This window comes from Poromitra crassiceps (assembly GCF_964638095.1).
Source record: "Poromitra crassiceps genome assembly, chromosome: 5".
Taxonomy (NCBI): Eukaryota; Metazoa; Chordata; class Actinopteri; order Beryciformes; family Melamphaidae; genus Poromitra; species Poromitra crassiceps.
Window position 1 is genome coordinate 20188067 of NC_139642.1, and position 22500 is coordinate 20210566.

The window sequence follows — 22500 nt, forward strand, 5'->3', positions numbered from 1 at the left end:
TTTTTGACGGTGGGACGTGGATCAAAGCCTATAACATCTCCTGTAAAATTTTGGGGCATGTTGAATGTGTATAACCTATTTTACCGACCCATTAGATGGCGACAGTGCTCTCCAGATTAGAGAAAGTTGAGTAAAAAACAGAGAAGAAGTCGTTATGGAAACGGAAACGGCATCGGTATGCATCGATATGCATGAAGCATAACGTTAGCTGTGCCTGTGAACAGCAGTCAATCTGCTGCCACAATTGAGCCCCTCCGTCTCCGCTGCGATAGCCCCTCCATATGATTTAGTTGCCGACACCAGCGTCTTTCTGAAAAGTTACATTATTCTCAGCTGGGAGCCGGCGACACGCTGTGAAAAAGCGGGGTGCAGCGCACTTTTCAGTGCAGAGCAGACGCAGAGCAAACGCAGCAGAGCCACCAGAGACACTCCCACGGAGGAGGAGGAGGGGGGTGGGGCACGCAGGGCAGCATACAACCATTGACAGTAAACACAGACCCAGACAGCAGGCTCGATGGACAGAGACAGGCAAACAAGCTAGAATATCTGATGCCCACCAGCAGTAAATCAAGACCAGCAAGAAGGTGTAGGGTCTGCGCACGCAGGGGCCAGCGCTGCTGGTTGCAGCTAAAAAATATTATTTGGCCAAACAAAATTCCTTTGGTTTCACTGTTTTATTGAAGGAAATTATTTTTGAGGTGTCATTATATCAGAAAATATTAGCTTCAGAGTCAGTGATGTGCTTGAAATGCTTCATTTCACAAAAGGCTCATTATCTCAGCTTCTAAATTGAAACGTGTGTTTTTGCTGAAATTCACCTATCTTCTCCGGCTGATAACTAAAGAACGGAAAATGATATCAATAAACTTTTTTTTGCTGATGATAGAAGAGAGTCTCATCGTTCTTTGGGCGTGTTCGGTGTTTACATAGTAATATCACACAATATTCTGTGGGCCTCGAGAAATCACTGAAAACGCTCTGAAACTCGCACTGGGAGCGTCCGTTCTCCAAAAGTGGCTGGCACTCAATGAGTTAATATCTGAATGCTATCTGCTCACAGAGGCATGGCTGCTGTGGGCAGTGCCAGGCAGAGAGCGGGTCTAGAGACAGAGAGGGCAGACATGCAGGGAGACAAGGAAGTGTGTGTGTGTGTGTGTGTGTGTGTGTGTGTGTGTGTGTGTGTGTGTGTGTGTGTGTGGTGTGTGTGTGTGTGTGTGTGTGTGTGTGTGTGTGTGTGTGTGTGTGTGTGTGTGTGTGAGGAGGACTGTGAGAGGGAAATGACTTGAGGCTTCTGTCTCACCCCGTACTCTTGATCTATGAGCTCAGGTTTGAGCAGGAAGTCTGGATATCCTGTCATCACCATCATGTGCTGTAGCTGGAGGAGAAGAGAGGGAGGAGAAGAGAAGAGAGAGGAGAAGAGAGGAGAAGAGAGGGAGGAGAGGAGAGGAGAGGAGAAGAGAGGAGGGGAGAGGAGAGGAGAGGAGAAGAGAGGAGAGGGGAGGCAGAATAGCAGAGAGCTTGAGACAATCATCATACAGTGTGGATGAACAACTAAAGACACCCCCCCCCCACCCCCCCTGCATATTAGGGTTACAGCAAGAAGGTCACAGGTTCGATTCCCGCCTGGGACGCTGTAGGCGCTGAGGGTGTACTCCCCTTCCCCATATCCTCAGTGCCTGCTGCCCAGGTGGGGCTATCTCGTCAAGAGGGTCTTTCTGTGTGGAGTTTGCATGTTCTCCCTGTGCTCCCCTGTTTCCTCCAGATAAGAACCTCCCACAAAATAAAACATGAAAAAACACTCATCATGCAGAGTGGATAAACAACTAAAGTTTCTGCAAAATAATGTGTTAATTCCACTACAGGAGAGACTTGAGGTTCTCTGACATTAGCTGGAAAAACATGAGCACATGTTTTTCTGTATCTGTATCTGTCTTCGGCAATCGGCCAAAACAGTTGGAAAATATCGGCATATTGGACATCGGCAAAAAAAAAATCCAATATTGTGCTGCATCCCTACCACACATACCCATGTACACAAACATCCTAACACACACACACACACACACACACACACACACACACACACGCACACACGCACATGCACGGGCACACACACACACACACACACACACACACACACACATGCATGCACATACGTACACGCACACGCACACACATAGAAACACACACAAACACACACACACAAAGATCAACTAATCAAACAAGCAGGGTAATAGGATTACAGGGAGCACTTTATATTCAACGCAGCGCTCTAAAAGGATTATAACTTCAGATTGTGAAAGTATTAGAAGAGATATCTCCCACTGCAGAGCCTGAACCAGCAGAGATATCTCCCACTGCAGAGCCTGAACCAGCAGCAGAGATATCTCCCACTGCAGAGCCTGAACCAGCAGCAGAGATATCTCCCACTGCAGAGCCTGAACCAGCAGCAGAGATATCTCCCACTGCAGAGCCTGAACCAGCAGCAGAGATATCTCCCACTGCAGAGCCTGAACCAGCAGAGATATCTCCCACTGCAGAGCCTGAACCAGCAGAGATATCTCCCACTGCAGAGCCTGAACCAGCAGAGATATCTCCCACTGCAGAGCCTGAACCAGCAGAGATATCTCCCACTGCAGAGCCTGAACCAGCAGCAGACAGAGACCTGGATTAGCTGCTGCTTGCTTCTCAATGTCAAGCCCTTGATGTATCCTATCACACTTTCATCTCACCAAGTCATGAAGAAAGAAAGGAAGAGAGGAAAAAACAAACAAGTCCTTTTCAAATCCTAATGGCACCTGGCAGTGAGTCATGGATGTGGTGCAGAAGATGAGCTGGTCTTCAAACCTTGGCTCTGGCGGCCTCCTTGGTGGTTTCATCCATCCAGTCCAGCTCCTGCAGCCGGAGGTCCAGGGAGTGCTTGATGTCCTCCACCAGCTCCTGTACCTGTGCGGGTGGGAGGAGCACAGGGAAAGAACTTACATTGCTAAGAACTGAAGGCTGATAGGTTGTTCTATTGCAACATTAGCACACAGCAAATCCACCATTTTGGCCTGAAGTAGACTCCCGTAATTTCGCCAGTAAAATGTCTTGCCTACAAAGTACCGTACATTACATTACATGATGTCATTTAGCAGATGCTTTCATCCATAGCGACTTACAATATCACATTTTGTCAAAAGTACAAAAGTCCCTCTACCCAAATGGCCTGTGCTCTTCCCAAACAGCATGTGTCTCTCTGTCATGGTTATGTGCTGTTTCCCATTGGTGCAAGGAGGCGTTTACAGGCCAAAATGGCAGCAGCGCTGTTGTAAAAAATAAATAGTAATAAAAAAGCACCAGACCATCATCTCTTGGCTTCGATATACTCTTTGGTGCAGGGTTAATCCTACATTCATATCACAGGCTATATGGGAAGTTCATGTGTTGAGAACTCGTCAGAATGCCCACATCAATATGAACATTGGTGGATTTGCTGCAGTGTTTGCTGAGCCTGCTCATAATACCGCAGGAGAGTTGCTTAACAATTAGCATAGGCTAGTATTAGCATGACAAATAGCAACCCGCGTGGTGCCATTGACACTGAAATGACCCCTTGTCCGACCCTCTCAGGCGCTGCAGGTCTCCATAGTGGGATTGCGATGGGCGGCGCTTATCGGCAGTGCTCTTGGAAAATAGTTTCAAACAATCCAACTTGCCGTTTTCAGCGTGTAGCAACGAGCTAGCTTGTAGGTTTCTGCCGTTAGCTTGCTAGCTAGTTAGCGTTGTTGTTTTCACTGAGGCGGCAGGGCACTATTTACAGCGGCACGCAGGGAGGAGGGAGTGGAAGCCGCTCTGATTGACATGGTCGGAGCCAATGACAGAGTTTGTAATAAGCGGGGAGCGAACATCCGGCTGCCACCAAAACAGTCGCTCCAATGGGAGAGCAGCTGTAGAGCAGGGGAGGGTTTATCCCTGTTGCCTGTTTCCGTGGCGGCAGACTCCTCGGACGGAAGGGAGAGGAGGCTGGCCAGCGAGACTAGGGTCGGGCAACCCTTTCACACCCAAAATCAATCTGCGATTAACCCCGGTTGGACCCTTGGTTGAAACAAGGGTTTGTCATGCAGAACATTGGATGTTGGGATTTAGCCTTCATGAAGGTTTGTGAAGCGTTTTGGACCACGTTTTAAAATCATTCACAGTGGCCTGTCATATGTGAGGGACCTGCCCAGGTTACCAATGATCATGGGGCGAGCTGTCTTTTGAATGTCTTCATATTTCAACAAGTCCCAGAAAGGCAAAGAAAATCCCTTCAAGTAATCCAAGGACAATGTTCTCAAAGGAATTTACTCTGGGCGAACAGTTATTAGGAACCTGCAGAGCACAAGGTGCTACCTACTGTAGAGTGATCAACCTGATCTACCTAGAGTGATCAACCTGATCTACCTAGAGTGATCAACCTGCTACTTTCTGCTTCACTAGTGCATTTCACTATGCTTTTTATGTGATGGAAGGGGGGGGGCTTTTTGTGAGTTTCAAAATAAGATGTTTGCTCCAAGTGGCAAGAGCTTCTCATTTGGCCTGGTTTCCATGAACAAATCCTCAATAATCTCAAAGTCTACTTGAAACTGGTGGTATTGCCAAGAGAAGACAGAGAATGCAAAAAAAACAGGGACAGGAGGAAGGATAGAAGAAGAGCCTACTTCCCATTTTAGAAGCATCCTCTTGTCCGTTCTTTTATAAATCAGAAAGGCTCCAATAGCTCGAAGCGCTACTGAAATTTACACTTATAACTTATTAGTATCTTAATTGGAACCTCGGGAACGTAAGTTTCCAATTAAGGTACAGACAGAGTAATTATCGTTCAATACCTATCCAATGCTGTCAGAGCTACATTTTATCGTCCTGCGCATTGATAGAATGGGGATTTAGAAGTTGGCAAGAGAAGAATCAATGCAGCTCTGTGGAAGATGAAGTGATGGAGGTGTGACTGTGAGAGGAAGAGGAGAAGAGAGTGTGAAGGAGGGATGATGAAGATGAAGTGATGGAGGTGTGACTGTGAGAGGAAGAGGAGAAGAGAGTGTGAAGGAGGGATGATGAAGATGAAGTGATGGAGGTGTGACTGTGAGAGGAAGAGGAGAAGAGAGTGTGAAGGAGGGATGATGAAGAGGAGAAGAGAGTGTGAAGGAGGGATGATGAAGGGCTTAAAGAAAGTGTATGGGGGTCAAAGGGCTTTGAAATCCCATTGGAAACCATATCCTCTTATCACAGAGTCCACATGAGACTGAGATAAGTAAGAAATGACAAGATGGAAAAGATGGAAGAGGCTTAAGATGAGAGAGAGAGAGAGAGAGAGAGAGAGAGAGAGAGAGAGAGAGAGAGAGAGGGATAGAGAGAGAGAGAAAGAGAGAGAGAGAGAGAGAGAGAGAGACCAAAGATGATGGAAGAGAAGAGAAGAGGTGAGAGGCTTGAGAACGACTGCCCTCAGCAAAGTAGAAAAAAGATAGAGTATTTTGATAGACATGTCACATGACTGGACTTCCCAGATCCCAGTGCACTGACTCGATCAAAACCATCAAACCATATTTATTACACGGCTTTGTTGAATACTCGATTCGGATTGGTCAATCACGGCATTCTGTGGTTTGTCATTTCTGTATAACAGACCGCTGCTAGGTATCAGCCCGTTGCTATGCACGTAGGCCACATCCAGTGATATCAATCCACGCAGAAAGAAATGCGGTAAATTTAACAACGTAAACTCATTGGTGACACCCTGTGGCAAAAATAAATAAAATGGCAAGGTACCTTGCCTCCAAACTGCGTTACAAACATCTCAGATGAAGCCAGGTAATGTTGTTTCTACCTGGCTGGTGTGTTAGCAGCATGATGCCCGAGCTAATGCTAGTTAGCAAGTGTAACGTTAACTTCATTGTTTCCAGGGGTGTCAACTGTTAAAGCAAGAAGGAAATGTAGAGAGGAATGGGCCGGGGATCGACAAAAAAAAACGTCAACATCAGGTGGTCGCATTGAGGCCAATGCCGAAGTGCAAAAAACAGCAGTTCTTCGAATGGCCACTTGAGGCTGGCTGCAAAATAGTCAATCCCCATTCACCCGTCTCTGTGTGTCTGGCCATTTAGTCAGGCCTCACTCACAGAGTTGGCATGCAGCCTCTCCTCTCTCTCACCAGAGGGTGCTAATGGCCACTTCCCTGGCTGATTCCAACTCAGCTCCTTCACTCAGGTGAGCTCCATCAGTAGCTGACGAATGGAGCTCCTGTCATGCTGTGGTATTGGACCCATGAGCAGAGACGACAAAGTCAATAATCAGTTTTAAATCTTTTACTGATTTTCAAGAATTCACAAAGTAAACAAGGAACTGAGAACCTACTTAAACAGGGTCGGATGACCGACAATAAACTTAAGTCAGAAGCAAGCAAGTTCAGTCCAGAGGCTTGGAGCCCGGTTTCCCAGAAGGCAGGGTTTAGTCCAGAACGGTTCACAGGAGCACTCGGACAGGAACAGGCGGTGACACAGCAGCAGTGAAACAACGATCAGCAACGGGGTCTGAAAGCAGAGAGGGTTATATAGGCGGCCAACCAGGTGCAGACAATCACAGAATTAGTAAGAGCTGATGTCACTGTTTTCTAATAGGCCGCTTTCTCCCGCTGCGCCGCTCAACGCGGGAAGACTGTCCAGCACCATGGACAGCAACGGCTTGGCCTCCGCGCGCCCTGGCCGTTTCAGCACTTCACCTCGTTCCTCTGCTGCAGCCTGGCGCGCCCTCACTGACACTCATTCTAGAGACAGGCCACACTGTGGCCTGGGTGTTACACTGCCCCCTCCTTAGGAACGGCTTCCAGACGTTCCCCTGAAACACTGAGCAGGGTGGGTGGAGGGGGACCCGGAGGCGGGACACAAGAACCAGAGACCCGGGTGAAGAAAGGGCGGAGCCGACGACCTCAGGTGGACGACCTGGGGACTGGCCCAACTGGCGGAGCAGGTCTGGCGGACGGCCAGGCGGACTGCCAGGCAGACAGAGAAGGTCAGGGGGACGGCCCGGAAAACCAGACCCCAGAGGAAGACCAGGACTGGAGCCAGGAGGCGGAACACCCGGACCGGAGCCAGGAGGCGGGACGCCAGGACCAGAGCCAGGAGGCGAAACACCAGGACCGGAGCCAGGAGGCGGGACGCCAGGACCGGAGCCAGGAGGCGAAACACCAGGACCGGAGCCAGGAGGCGCAACACCAGGACCGGAGCCAGGAGGCGGGACGCCAGGACCGGAGCCAGGAGGCGAAACACCAGGACCGGAGCCAGGAGACGGAGGACCAGGACCGGAGTCAGGAGGCGGAAGACCAGGGCTGGAGCTAGGAGACACAAGACCAGAGTACCTGCGAGACATCGGGACCAGTGGCACACCCAGCACAGGAAGTTCCTGCACCACAGGAAGCTTACGGGGTGTAGGAACAGGTGGCTCCCGTGGCACCGGAAGTCTGCGGGGCGCAGCAACCGGTGGCTCCCGTGGCACCGGAAGTCTGCGGGGCGCAGCAACCGGTGGCTCCCGTGACACCGGAAGTCTGCGGGGCGCAGCAACCGGTGGCTCCCGTGGCACAGGAAGTCTGCGGGGCGCAGCAACCGGTGGCTCCCGTGGCACCGGAAGTCTGCGGGGCGCAGCAACCGGTGGCTTCCGTGGCACCGGAAGTCTGCGGGGCGCAGCAACCGGTGGCTCCCGTGGCACCGGAAGTCTGCGGGGCGCAGCAACCGGTGGCTCCCGTGGCACCGGAAGTCTGCGGGGCGCAGCAACCGGTGGCTCCCGCAGCACAGGAACAGGCCGCACCAGAACCATCAGACCATGGGGAACAGAGACTGGAGGCTCCGTAGCACTGGGCAGTGAGTGCTCTATAACCCTGGGCAGTGAAGGCTTGGTAACACTAGGTAGTGAAGGTTCTACAGCACTAGGCAGTGAAGGCTCTACAGCACTAGGCAGTGAATACCCTGTAACACTAGGCCGTGAAGGCTCTATAACACTGGGCAGTGGAGATTCTATTGCACTAGGCAGTGAAGACTCTTTAACACTAGGCAGTGAAGGCTCTGTAGCACTGGGCAGTGGAGATTCTATTGCACTAGGCAGTGAAGACTCTTTAACACTAGGCAGTGAAGGCTTTGTAGCACTGGGCAGTGGAGATTCTATTGCACTAGGCAGTGAAGACTCTTTAACACTAGGCAGTGAAGGCTCTGTAGCACTGGGCAGTGGAGATTCTATTGCACTAGGCAGTGAAGACTCTTTAACACTAGGCAGTGAAGGCTTTGTAGCACTGGGCAGTGGAGATTCTATTGCACTAGGCAGTGAAGACTCTTTAACACTAGGCAGTGAAGGCTCTGTAGCACTGGGCAGTGGAGATTCTATTGCACTAGGCAGTGAAGACTCTTTAACACTAGGCAGTGAAGGCTCTGTAGCACTGGGCAGTGGAGGCTCTGTAGCACTGGGCAGTGAAGTAGGGCTAGATTTAACCTGAGGAAAGCTACTCAGCTGAGAGCTAGCTGGCTGGAGACTAGCTAGCTGAGGGCTAGCTAGCAGGAAGCTATTTTGGTGGAGGCTAGTCCCACAGTGCCAGCCGCTGGAAGCCCGCCGGCGTCGACGGGGGGACGGACTATGTGAGCCTAGCTGGGGGCTAGCTAGCTGGGAGCTATTGTGCTGGACCCTACATAGCCGAGTGCTAGCTTGCTGGCGTTCAGCATACAGGGCTGCCTCTTGAGCCAAAAACTGAAGAAGAGTAATTTTTTTTTCTTCACTGGCATGGTTGGCCTTGACACTGGGCTGAGACAGAGGCTTGGGTTGGGGGTGCAGATACTCATCCAGGCTAGCACGTATCACATCCAGGTGGGGAATAAAGTGACTCACCCACGGCCTCTCCTTAAACCAGTACTGCTGGGCTGTAATGTCCTCCATACATGATGTTTGAAGATGGTGAGGAGAGGCCATGAGCTGAGCCACTGTCCGGTCGAAGGCAGCTACTTTTGCTGCAAACAGGCGTTTCTCTGCTGGGTCCATTTCTTTTTAGGCTGATCGTACTGTCATGCTGTGGTATTGGACCCATGAGCAGAGACGACAAAGTCAATAATCAGTTTTAAATCTTTTACTGATTTTCAAGAATTCACAAAGTAAACAAGGAACTGAGAACCTACTTAAACAGGGTCGGATGACCGACAATAAACTTAAGTCAGAAGCAAGCAAGTTCAGTCCAGAGGCTTGGAGCCCGGTTTCCCAGAAGGCAGGGTTTAGTCCAGAACGGTTCACAGGAGCACTCGGACAGGAACAGGCGGTGACACAGCAGCAGTGAAACAACGATCAGCAACGGGGTCTGAAAGCAGAGAGGGTTATATAGGCGGCCAACCAGGTGCAGACAATCACAGAATTAGTAAGAGCTGATGTCACTGTTTTCTAATAGGCCGCTTTCTCCCGCTGCGCCGCTCAACGCGGGAAGACTGTCCAGCACCATGGACAGCAACGGCTTGGCCTCCGCGCGCCCTGGCCGTTTCAGCACTTCACCTCGTTCCTCTGCTGCAGCCTGGCGCGCCCTCACTGACACTCATTCTAGAGACAGGCCACACTGTGGCCTGGGTGTTACAGCTCCTCCATGGTGCTGAACCTGTGTTCACTCATTTTGGCCAATAATCTGCCATTTTAGCCCATTGAATCGGATTCCTGAAAGATTCAAGATTCACAAGCACGCACGCACGCACGCACACACACACACACACACACACACACACACACACGCACGCGCGTGCACGCACACACACACTTCACATTCTTATTACAGGAAGTTAGAATGCCCGACTTTACAGCGTAAACATGTTTACAGCCGTAAAATGAAGCCTGCGTTAGTTCATTCAAGACATGATGTCATAGTCGACGCCCCAGCTGTACCAGCTGACAGCCTCTGTTTGGTTCACCGTTTAACCAATTCTCCAATCACAGTCATTCTCACAACAAGGCGGTCCGTTTAAATAGGGCAGCCTTTCACTCACTGATCTGTTCCCCACCTTACTGGATCCTGGCGGATCGTGCGGCTGCTGGCAAACGCTTTGCTTTTTTCATCAGGTATGAAAAGGAAATTACTTTGTGTCTTTGTACTCACCATCTCCTGGCTCATGATGTCTGCTTTCGAGCAGGATGATGCGTTTGAAGAAAATCCTCTTGTTGATCCTCCTGAAGATGAGGGCGGGTCCGAAACAGCCGAGGATATCGGTGTGCGTCGGAGTGGCCGCCTAGCGAATACTCTGCCAGTGATAAAAAATTGGCCTGTTTTCAAAATTATAGAGAGACTCTATAATCATGGTATCTCTGCGCCTTTGGGCCTTTCCCATGAAGAATTATTTGAGTTTTTTGTCTATAATCTCAGAGCCGGAGATGTTCTGGCCACACCAGTTGCTAAAAAACGCAAAGCAAAAAAGAATAACTGCCCTCTTGCCAACGTTAGCGCTGATGCCGCAGATGGGCCCTCTGCCCAAGCTAAGGTGCCTATCATTAACGTTCCTCCAAAAAGAGCCCGAGTCCAGCAGCCAGCAGTCCAGCAGCCAGCAGTCCAGGACCCGGTCCTCGTCGCCCTAGCCAACATCCAGTCGTCCATCGGCAGCATGGATGCCCGTCTCCAGCTTCTGGAGAACCGCTCGGATCCCATTCCAGTGTCTGCGATTCCGGGGCCTTCATCATCTCTGCTCTTCGGAACCTTCCACGCTCCGTCTACGTCACAGCCATGGTCACAGTCGACAGCCGGCGCACCTCCGGCGCTTCCGATTGACGTCACGCCGCTGAGATCCCTGGGATCTGCAGTCCCTGCAGCTCCAGCCGGAGTACCGTTCTTTCCGCCTGCGGCGGCTATTTCTCCACAGCTGAGAAGTCAGATCCTGGCAGGTAACGACATTAACTTGGTAAAAATTCTTCTGTGTTCAAATGAGACCTCTGACAGACGTGTGGTCGATTTCGGGGAGGTTTCAGTCATCCTGAAGGAAAGCGATCCGAGGCTGTCTAAAATCCTGACCATGGCTGAATTCAATGTGGCTTTCGGGGTGTTCAGGGACATTATATGTGAGGTGTACCCAGAACGTAGATTCGAGCTGGACACATATTTGGCGATCATTTCAGATCTGGCACTGTCTTATGGCGGCAGTCATTTCTATGAATACCACAAGTCTTTCTCTGCTAAGGCAGCCATGTACATTCAGAAATTCAACCAGAGATTAGACTGGGCCGTGGTGGATCTGGCTGTTATCAGCAGACTGTTCACAGGGCACCAAGCTCTCTCTTGCGCTGTGTGCGGGTCCTTTTCGCACACGTTGAGTCTCTGCCCCAGAACTGTGACTCAGTCCAGTGCTGTTAAAAAAGAATCTGGCGAGAAGGTGAATTCTAAGTTTAATAAATATAATAACGTGTCATCCATTCAGACACCGCTTTGTATAAACTTCAATGAGAATGTATGCAAATATATAAATTGTAAATATATGCATGCTTGCAGCTACTGCGGAGACGGACATGCCCGGTCCGCGTGTCCCCGCCGCAATCCCAGAGCCGTGCGAAAGAAGTAAAAAACATTAAACCTTCTACTCCAGTCAACGTTCCAGAACTGGGGAGAGCACTGGAAAAGCATCCAAATCGTTGTTTTGTCAATTATTTAATGACTGGTCTTGTTCAAGGGTTTTTTGCCGGGCTATGTTTTCTGCCTAAAATGTCTTATGTCTGTGATAATCTGCAATCTGCTATGAAGGAACCAGAAGTAGTCGATAAGCTGCTAGCTAAGGAAGTAGAGAAAGGCTACATGCTTGGGCCTTTCGATAGCCCCCCCTTTCCTAAATCCCGTATCAATCCTATCGGAATAGCAACTCGGAAGTACTCTGGTAAAAAGCGTTTAATCATAGATTTATCAGCTCCTCATGACAATAGTGCTCAAAGCATCAACAGCCTTATTCCTCTGGCGCCATTCTCTTTATTTTATGCAACTGTTGACAACGCGATCCAGTTCATTAAAAAGGCAGGTAAAGGTGCATGGCTAGGAAAGGCAGATATCACAGATGCATTTAAAGTCATGCCGCTCCATCCATCGCAGTGGCACCTTTTCGGTGTCAAATGGAGGGGAAAAATGTATTTTTCCGTCAGACTAACTTTCGGCTGTCGCAGTAGCCCCTGTATATTTAACACTCTGTCAGAAGCTCTTTGTTGGATTCTATTAAATAATTGTAAACTGCCATTAGTTCTTCATCTGCTAGATGATTTTTTAGTGGTAGATTTTCCCGAGTCCAATCCAGGTAGGTGTATCAACGCGCTGAAAGAGGTTTTTAACCGTTTAGGAGTTCCTCTTTCGGCGGAAAAAACTCAAGGTCCTCTGAAGGTGATTGAGTTTTTAGGCATTCGTTTAGATAGCAACATCATGCAGGCTTCCCTGCCTCAAGACAAACTAGTAAGAATTAGGCAAGTTATGAGATGTGCGCTGGAGGCGGTGGCATTGTCAAAAAGAGAATTATTATCGTTACTAGGCCACCTCAACTTTGCAATGAGGATTATTCCGCAAGGCAGATCTTTTATTTCCCGTTTATTAGACTTGTCTAAATCTGTAAATAACCTCCATGATCTTGTCACCTTAGATGAGGGCTGTAGGTCAGACTTAAAGTTCTGGTCTCTGCTATGCGACCAGTGGAACGGCATATCTTTTTTCTATAATGATCATGCGGAAACGTCAGTCGCCCTTAAATTCTATACTGATGCGGCTCCTTCCAATGGTTTTGGGGGTGTTTTCAATAATCAGTGGTTTGCAGACGTTTGGCCAAAAGAATTAATATCTCTTTCGGCAGATGTCCAATCTATTGCTCTGCTAGAAATGTATCCCATTGTTATAGCTTCCATTCTTTGGGGTAAGTTCTGGTCAAGGAAACAAATTGTCGTGTTTTGTGATAACGAGGCTACTGTTAACATTATTAATAAAGGGCGTTCTTCCATTCCTTTCATTAACAGGTTTGTTAGGAAATTAACATGGTCATGTGTGATGGGGAATTTCACTCTCCGTGCAGCGCACATTCCTGGGCTGGACAATAAAATTGCTGACTCTCTGTCACGTTTTAAATTTCAGGAGTTCCGAACCCTCTGCCCCCATGCTGCGCCTCAGGGCCTGCGTTGCCCAGCCTTCAATCAAACAGTGCTAGATTAAATAGCAATCTGCAGTCCTACATGAACTCTGCTGCTAGGTTCATGCGTCTCGGACTGGCAAAGTCTACAATAAAAATGTATGACTCCGCATGGTTCCACTTCACTTCCTTTTGTGCTGCTTTTTCTGTCCCAGTCATGCCTGTTAACATTTCCATGATATGTGCATTTATTGTCCACTGTTTTGAATCTCGTAAAATGCATCCATCTTCTATCAAAGCATCTGTAGCAGGTATTCAGTTTCATTTAAGATGTGCAGATCCATCAGCCTGTAGCCTGCTTGGAAACCCATCCATTCATCTCCTCTTCAACGGCCTAAAAAAAGAGTTTCCAGCAAGCCAGGATAAGCGCCTTCCATTCTCTCTTCCTTTAGTTCACAAACTGGTTTCTCACCTTAGGCAGGGGTGTTTCGGTCCTTATGTCGATACTTTATTAGAAACTGTATTCCTCACAGCCTTTTATGGATTTCTTAGGTGCGGGGAATTTACATCTAGCTCAAACACGTTTAACCCTCTTCACGATCTTTCCATGTCAGATGTCACGGTTTATGCAACCTATTACTCCATTTACCTTAAACACTCTAAAACTGACAGGGAACGTAAAGGATCTCATGTTGTCATATCGCAAACTAATACTGTGTTTTGTCCATTGATTTCTATGTCCCGATACCTCCAATGGCGTCGCCATGCCAGCCAGGATGAGCCTCTGTTCCTGACCGATAAAAGAGTGGTCATGGCCAGATCATGGTTCACCTCCCGTCTCCGTCTCCTCTGCCAACGGTGCGGCCTTCCCCCGGCACTGTACACCTCTCACTCCTTCCGCATCGGAGCTGCTACCTCCGCTGCTTCACTGGTCCCTGCAGCCACTCTGAAAGCGATGGGAAGATGGTCTTCCGCAGCATACGTACGTTATGTTCGCCCAGGAGTTAATGACATTCTCTCGGCTCAAAAAGCCATGGGCTCTGGCACCTGAGGAGACGGCTCATACATCGGATCTTTAAGATTAATAAATGTGTTAATATTGGAACACTTGGCTGGTTTCATTGCACTCATGGCTCAAGGTCGCAGGCTTGCTTCCTCCTATCTCATTGCACTCATGGCTCAAGGTCGCAGGCTTGCTTCCTCCTATCTCATTGCATTCATGCTCAGGGTCGCAGGCTTGCTTCCCCCTATCTGCAGCATTCATGCTGCTTGTTCTTAAAAATGGTTCACTTATGATAGAATGACCTTCGGTGTAAGCATACATCTATTTAATTGAAAGGTCGGCAGTGGCATACTGCCACACATAGGTAATTCACTTAATTATAGTATGGGCCTCTTTTGAGTTACTCGGTGTATCTCTTTTTAAGGTGACCCGAGGTCCGCAGCATGCTGCTGCTACACATAGCTTCTATAGTCTGGCTGATGCATTCGCATGGGCGGTTCATGCTTGGCGTTGTCGAGTTCCGTTGTTTGGGGATTCTGCTTGCGCTCCCTGCTCGGCGTAGCATGCTGCTGAGCCGAGTTCAGGGAGAATTAAATTAATTAAATATTAAATTAAATATTAAATTAATTCTAAGAGCGGAGTCTTCAACGCCAAACATAATTGTATGCATGATATTCATTTATGCAATAAATGGTTAATTCTATGACTTGAGTGTTCTTGAATGAAATGAAGCCTGCGTTAGTTCATTCAAGACATGATGTCATAGTCGACGCCCCAGCTGTACCAGCTGACAGCCTCTGTTTGGTTCACCGTTTAACCAATTCTCCAATCACAGTCATTCTCACAACAAGGCGGTCCGTTTAAATAGGGCAGCCTTTCACTCACTGATCTGTTCCCCACCTTACTGGATCCTGGCGGATCGTGCGGCTGCTGGCAAACGCTTGCCACCTCCACCCCAACCTCCACCTTTTAGATCAAATGCAAATGCTATCATGTATTGTAGCTCTGGAGTCTGCATGGCTCAAAAAATGAACATGTTTCCATGTCTTGCTTTTAGGCTCCCTCTTAATTTCTATGGTTTAAATGTATCTGGAATATTTTATTCCCATGGGGGATTCTGCTTGCGCTCCCTGCTCGGCGTAGCATGCTGCTGAGCCGAGTTCAGGGAGAATTAAATTAATTAAATATTAAATTAAATATTAAATTAATTCTAAGAGCGGAGTCTTCAACGCCAAACATAATTGTATGCATGATATTCATTTATGCAATAAATGGTTAATTCTATGACTTGAGTGTTCTTGAATGAACCATCGTTCTGTATTTAATTTCCACAACTATTAGGGGTTGAATTTTTATATATCACCTGTTTAGAGTCAAATAGACGATAAAAACGACTATGTTTTAGGCATGATTGACAGGTCACCTGTCCAGTGAACGTGCAGGTCGTCGATCACAGACCAATAGGAGGCGCCTCTGTGGCTCTGTTGTAAACCCCTGGTTCTCACGCAACCTGCTCAAGAACCAAGATGGCAGCAGCCAAAATGCCAAAATTCAAACCAACGAGGTCACACTCATTCCGTCCATCTCTTTTTACAGTCTATGATGTAGATATGAACACACCTAATTCACAATTTCAAAAAGTTTCTTTCAAGTTCACTGGGCACTCGGGTGAAAACATGGCTACCGTCCTAATAAAAATGTCTTTCTCTCCTGTGAACAGGACAAAAGGATGGATCGAGATCGCTCGATCCATCTGTCTGTCTATCCATCAGCTATGCACCCACCCCTTTACTTATCAAGCCCCCCCCCCCCCTCCTCCTGGTCCAGACCTTGGTCCTGCTCTGTGAGGAGAAGTGCTCCTGGACAAACAGCGCTCCCAGGGCCATGCCGAAGTGTTTGTTGGCCTGGGTGAGGCAGAGGCGGCCCAGCTCCACCTGCCGCTCGGTGCCGTCGATCTCCCTGGAGAACTCGTGGATGGTGCTGCGGAAGGCGGTGGACAGATGCTCGCTGAGCGCTGCCACCATGCGCCACAGCATGTAGTTGTGGAGGACCCTGAGGAGGAGACAAAGAGGAGGGACGGGTCAGTGCTGCCACCATGCGCCACAGCATGTAGTTGTGGAGGACCCTGAGGAGGAGACAAAGAGGAGGGACGGGTCAGTGCTGCCACCATGCGCCACAGCATGTAGTTGTGGAGGACCCTGAGGAGGAGACAAAGAGGAGGGACGGGTCAGTGCTGCCACCATGCGCCACAGCATGTAGTTGTGGAGGACCCTGAGGAGGAGACAAAGAGGAGGGACGGGTCAGTGCTGCCACCATGCGCCACAGCATGTAGTTGTGGAGGACCCTGAGGAGGAGACAAAGAGGAGGGTGAGTGCTGCCACCATGCGCCACAGCATGTAGTTGTGGAGGACCCTGAGGAGGAGACAAAGAGGAGGGTGAGCGCTGCCACCATGCGCCACAGCATGTAGTTGTGGAGGACCCTGAGGAGGAGACAAAGAGGAGGGGTGAGTGCTGCCACCATGCGCCACAGCATGTAGTTGTGGAGGACCCTGAGGAGGAGACAAAGAGGAGGGTCAGTGCTGCCACCATGCGCCACAGCATGTAGTTGTGGAGGACCCTGAGGAGGAGACAAAGAGGAGGGTCAGTGCTGCCACCATGCGCCACAGCATGTAGTTGTGGAGGACCCTGAGGAGGAGACAAAGAGGAGGGTCAGTGCTGCCACCATGCGCCACAGCATGTAGTTGTGGAGGACCCTGAGGAGGAGACAAAGAGGAGGGACGGGTCAATGGCCTGCTCACATGACTTTCATCTCTTCACTGTGCAGAGTGGAGACACGAGACACTAGAAGGCTGCCTGTTGTCACACTCGTCTGCTGAAAGTGGAACGTTTCTCTGTGCTCATTGTAAATACAATTTTTAGGGGGGACCAGGTGCACAGGTCCCTCCTGCCCCCACACGGTGCACAGGTCCCTCCTGCCCCACCAGGTGCACAGGTCCCTCCTGCCCCACCAGGTGCACAGGTCCCTCCTGCCTCCACCCGGTGCACAGGTCCCTCCTGCCCCACCAGGTGCACAGGTCCCTCCTGCCTCCACCCGGTGCACAGGTCCCTCCTGCCCCACCAGGTGCACAGGTCCCTCCTGCCCCACCAGGTGCACAGGTCCCTCCTGCCCCCACACGGTGCACAGGTCCCTCCTGCCTCCACCAGGTGCACAGGTCCCTCCTGCCTCCACCAGGTGCACAGGTCCCTCCTGCCCCACACGGTGCACAGGTCCCTCCTGCCCCACCAGGTGCACAGGTCCCTCCTGCCCCCACCCGGTGCACAGGTCCCTCCTGCCCCCACCAGGTGCACAGGTCCCTCCTGCCTCCACCAGGTGCACAGGTCCCTCCTGCCCCCACACGGTGCACAGGTCCCTCCTGCCCCCACACGGTGCACAGGTCCCTCCTGCCCCCACACGGTGCACAGGTCCCTCCTGCCCCCACACGGTGCACAGGTCCCTCCTGCCCCCACACGGTGCACAGGTCCCTCCTGCCTCCACCAGGTGCACAGGTCCCTCCTGCCCCCACCAGGTGCACAGGTCCCTCCTGCCCCCACACGGTGCACAGGTCCCTCCTGCCTCCACCAGGTGCACAGGTCCCTCCTGCCCCCACACGGTGCACAGGTCCCTCCTGCCCCCACACGGTGCACAGGTCCCTCCTGCCTCCACCAGGTGCACAGGTCCCTCCTGCCCCACCAGGTGCACAGGTCCCTCCTGCCCCCACCCGGTGCACAGGTCCCTCCTGCCCCCACACGGTGCACAGGTCCCTCCTGCCTCCACCAGGTGCACAGGTCCCTCCTGCCCCCACACGGTGCACAGGTCCCTCCTGCCCCCACACGGTGCACAGGTCCCTCCTGCCTCCACCAGGTGCACAGGTCCCTCCTGCCCCCACCAGGTGCACAGGTCCCTCCTGCCTCCACCAGGTGCACAGGTCCCTCCTGCCCCCACACGGTGCACAGGTCCCTCCTGCCCCACACGGTGCACAGGTCCCTCCTGCCTCCACCAGGTGCACAGGTCCCTCCTGCCCCCACCAGGTGCACAGGTCCCTCCTGCCCCACACGGTGCACAGGTCCCTCCTGCCCCACCCGGTGCACAGGTCCCTCCTGCCCCCACCAGGTGCACAGGTCCCTCCTGCCCCACACGGTGCACAGGTCCCTCCTGCCCCACCCGGTGCACAGGTCCCTCCTGCCTCCACCAGGTGCACAGGTCCCTCCTGCCCCCACCAGGTGCACAGGTCCCTCCTGCCTCCACCAGGTGCACAGGTCCCTCCTGCCCCCACACGGTGCACAGGTCCCTCCTGCCCCCACCCGGTGCACAGGTCCCTCCTCCCCCACCCGGTGCACAGGTCCCTCCTGCCCCCACCCGGTGCACAGGTCCCTCCTCCCCCACACGGTGCACAGGTCCCTCCTGCCCCCACCCGGTGCACAGGTCCCTCCTCCCCCACCCGGTGCACAGGTCCCTCCTGCCCCCACCCGGTGCACAGGTCCCTCCTCCCCCACACGGTGCACAGGTCCCTCCTGCCCCACACGGTGCACAGGTCCCTCCTGCCCCCACCCGGTGCACAGGTCCCTCCTCCCCCACCCGGTGCACAGGTCCCTCCTGCCCCCACCCGGTGCACAGGTCCCTCCTCCCCCACACGGTGCACACGTCCCTCCTGCCCCCACCAGGTGCACAGGTCCCTCCTGCCCCCACCAGGTGCACAGGTCCCTCCTGCCCCACACGGTGCACAGGTCCCTCCTGCCCCCACACGGTGCACAGGTCCCTCCTGCCCCACACGGTGCACAGGTCCCTCCTGCCCCCACCCGGTGCACAGGTCCCTCCTGCCCCCACACGGTGCACAGGTCCCTCCTGCCTCCACCAGGTGCACAGGTCCCTCCTGCCCCCACCCGGTGCACAGGTCCCTCCTGCCCCACCCGGTGCACAGGTCCCTCCTGCCCCACACGGTGCACAGGTCCCTCCTGCCCCCACCCGGTGCACCTCTCCTCCTGTGAGGCTCTATGTGAAGCAGCATGTTGTTGTTTTGCAGAGTTGAGATTGTCCCCGCTCATATTAAATCAAAAGTGCCTTGGTGGTAACAGCCCCCCGGGGTCCTAGTGCCCCCCACACACACACACACACACACACACACACACACACACACACACACACACACACACACACACACAGCTTCTCCAGTTCATTTAATTAACAAAGGAAAACGCCAGAGGAAGAAAGGGGAGAGGGAGGGAGGGCTGAATGAGTGAGAGGCTTAGGTGGCGTCTACCAATCAATTTCAGGTGTGGCGGCTTTGCTTGTGGCTGCGCGTGCGCGTCTGTGTGTGTGTGTGTGCGTACGTGTGTGTGTGTGTACATGTGTGTGTGTCTGTGCATCTTGTGTGTGTGTGTGCATGCGTACGTGTGCGTGTGTGTGTGTGTGTGTGTGTGTGTGTCTGTGCGTCTGTGTGTGTGTGTGTGCGTCTGTGTCTGTGTGTGAGTGTCTGTGTGCGTGCGTGCGTGCGTGCGTGTGCGTGTCATTGATGTTTCCTGGCACCTGCTCCGTCTATTTGTTCAGCCCCTTCTCTTCAATCTGCATACGAAATAACATGACTTTCCACTTTCACATTGCGTGCACTGAATACGCCACACTGTCAGATTAGTGTCAGTGCAGACGCCAACGAGTCGGGGAGCTGTAACCAGGAAGTAGTGTACCAGGAAGGAAGTAGCACCACTTTGAAATAAGCCGGAGCTCCTGTCTGCTGGAGGCGTTAAACAAGCATCTCTCACGCCGGGCACGCCGTGTGTGTGTCCCAGCATGTCACACTGAACGTTTTTGGTCTATAAAATACACATACATTGGTGTGTGTGTGTGTGTGTGTGTTGTGTGTGTGTGTGTGTGTGTGTCTCTGTGTGTGTGTGTGTGTGTGTGTGTGCGTGCGTGCGTGCGTGTGTGTGTGTGTGTGTGTGTGTGTGTGTGCTGTACAGATGTAGTGTGAATCACAGCAGAGTGAAGTCTCATTAGCTGAATGGAGTTTAATGGGCCTCGTTAGAAAGATCAAAAGACATCGTCCCCGAGCGCGCGCTCTGCAGATTACCACAGGTAATGGAGCTTATGAGGGAGGGGCTTCCTCCATTCTAGAGCCCACTAGAGTTACCAAACCTTCAGACAACAAGAGAGGGTTTGATGACTGCTTCATTTATGTGATGATCAGCTTTCACTTTCCTGTTTCAGACAAACGTCTCACTCCAGCTCATGTTGAAGACAACATGAAGTGTGGGAATCTGATGTTTTCTTCCTCTACGTTTTGGGGCTTGACACAAACATGCACCTTCAGTGTGTGTGTGTGTGTGTGTGTACGCACGCACGCACGCGCGCGCACACACACACACACACACACACACACACACACACACACACACACACACACACCCACACCCTGGAGAGGGTGGGAGCAGACGTTGGGAGACACAGTGAGGGAGGAGTGTGAGAGAGACTCTGCTGTTGTCATTATGTTTCTCCTCCATTGGAGGTCTGCTCATCTGACTAATGGGATTGGCTGCAGTCATCTCAGCTCATTGCGTGACCACCCCCCCCCCCCCCCCACACACACACACACACACACACACACACACACACACACACACATAGACACACACACGATGTCAGCCTGCCAGCCTGGGCGCCAGAATAAAATGTGGGCATTGTACGTTTCTTATATCCCGCGGATACGTAGATCATCACGCTTCTGAACCAACAACACGTTGCACATCAGGTTTGTAGCTACGTGTATATTCATATTATACACGTATTGATTCCCTGCCTACATGTACCAACATGAGGGCTGCAGGTTCGAGCCCCCATCCCGAGCCGACCAAGCCCGGCTTGGTCGGGCTTGGTCGGGCTTGGTCGGGCGTCCATACAGGCACAATGGTCGTCAGGTGAGAAGCCTGGTAGCTGCACTAGTGCCTCCTCTGGCGGGGCGGGGCGCCTGTTCAGGGGGGGGGGGGGACTGGGGGAATAGCGTGATCCTCCCATGTGCTACGTCCCGCCGGTGGAACTTCTCGCTGGCCGGTGGAAAGAAACGGCTGGCACATGTATCAGAGGAAGAATGTAACTCTGCCCAGATCAGCAGAGGCACATGTATCAGAGGAAGCATGTAACTCTGCCCAGATCAGCAGAGGCACATGTATCAGAGGAAGCATGTAACTCTGCCCAGATCAGCAGAGGCACATGTATCAGAGGAAGCATGTAACTCTGCCCAGATCAGCAGAGGCACATGTATCAGGGGAAGCATGTAACTCTGCCCAGATCAGCAGAGGCACATGTATCAGAGGAAGCATGTAACTCTGCCCAGATCAGCAGAGGCACATGTATCAGGGGAAGCATGTAACTCTGCCCAGATCAGCAGAGGCACATGTATCAGAGGAAGCATGTAACTCTGCCCAGATCAGCAGAGGCACATGTATCAGGGGAAGCATGTAACTCTGCCCAGATCAGCAGAGGCACATGTATCAGAGGAAGCATGTAACTCTGCCCAGATCAGCAGAGGCACATGTATCAGGGGAAGCATGTAACTCTGCCCAGATCAGCAGAGGCACATGTATCAGAGGAAGCATGTAACTCTGCCCAGATCAGCAGAGGCACATGTATCAGGGGAAGCATGTAACTCTGCCCAGATCAGCAGAGGCACATGTATCAGAGGAAGCATGTGACTCTGCCCAGATCAAAAACACTGGATGATGGACAGAGATGAAAACAAGGGAGGGATGACTAAAGCATAGAGACACCACTGCTTCTTCAATAAAGCCTTCATGGAGGGGAGCGATTTTCACTGATGGAGGGAGGAGAGAAGAGAGAGAGATGGATTGATCCAGTTGTCAAAAGGAATAAACCAGCTTGAACACTGCAGGGCAGAACACTGCATTTTATTACAGCGAGGTGGTGACGTTTCAAACAGAGTCTGATGAAGAGCAGGCTTTCTGTTATTGTATTCATGTTTCCATGCTTGTACTTCCAGCTTTGCACCTGCCCTATCTGGCTTTGAATGTGCGTGTTTTTATCTTTTTTCAAATAGATCCAGTTGTCAGCCTCGACACTGAGACCCGTAACTGCATCAAGTTCGAAATTGATCAGAAGAGATTTTTTTTTCTTCGTTCCTTTGCTGCATGGTTTCCAATTGATGTGAATGGGAAGCGAAGGGAATCCCCACATAGGTTCGTGCTAGCGTGCGCCTTTAGGTGCTCGCAGATAGCAGGCGGTTGTGGTCTTCGCCCGCTGTCTGCAATCACCTTCACTTCTTACCTCACATTCCTTCACATTATTAAGCTTGTTTTATACTCGCCGTGCCGTGAAGGGCGCGGGGGAGGAGCGAGGGGCGTGAGCGTCAAATG

General features: G+C 51.5%; 1 protein-coding gene across 1 annotated transcript in view; it reads right to left on the reverse strand.

Moving 5' to 3' along the window:
- ecel1 (endothelin converting enzyme-like 1) overlaps nt 1–22500 on the reverse strand; it is a gene marked incomplete at both ends in the record, with an annotated part of 59774 nt that overhangs the window by 17028 nt on the left and 20246 nt on the right. Inside the window, 3 exons of the mRNA XM_083637218.1 lie at nt 1301–1375; nt 2848–2946; nt 15930–16152. Coding sequence (XP_083493344.1) covers nt 1301–1375; nt 2848–2946; nt 15930–16152 — 397 coding nt within the window. The remainder of the gene's footprint in view (nt 1–1300; nt 1376–2847; nt 2947–15929; nt 16153–22500) is intronic.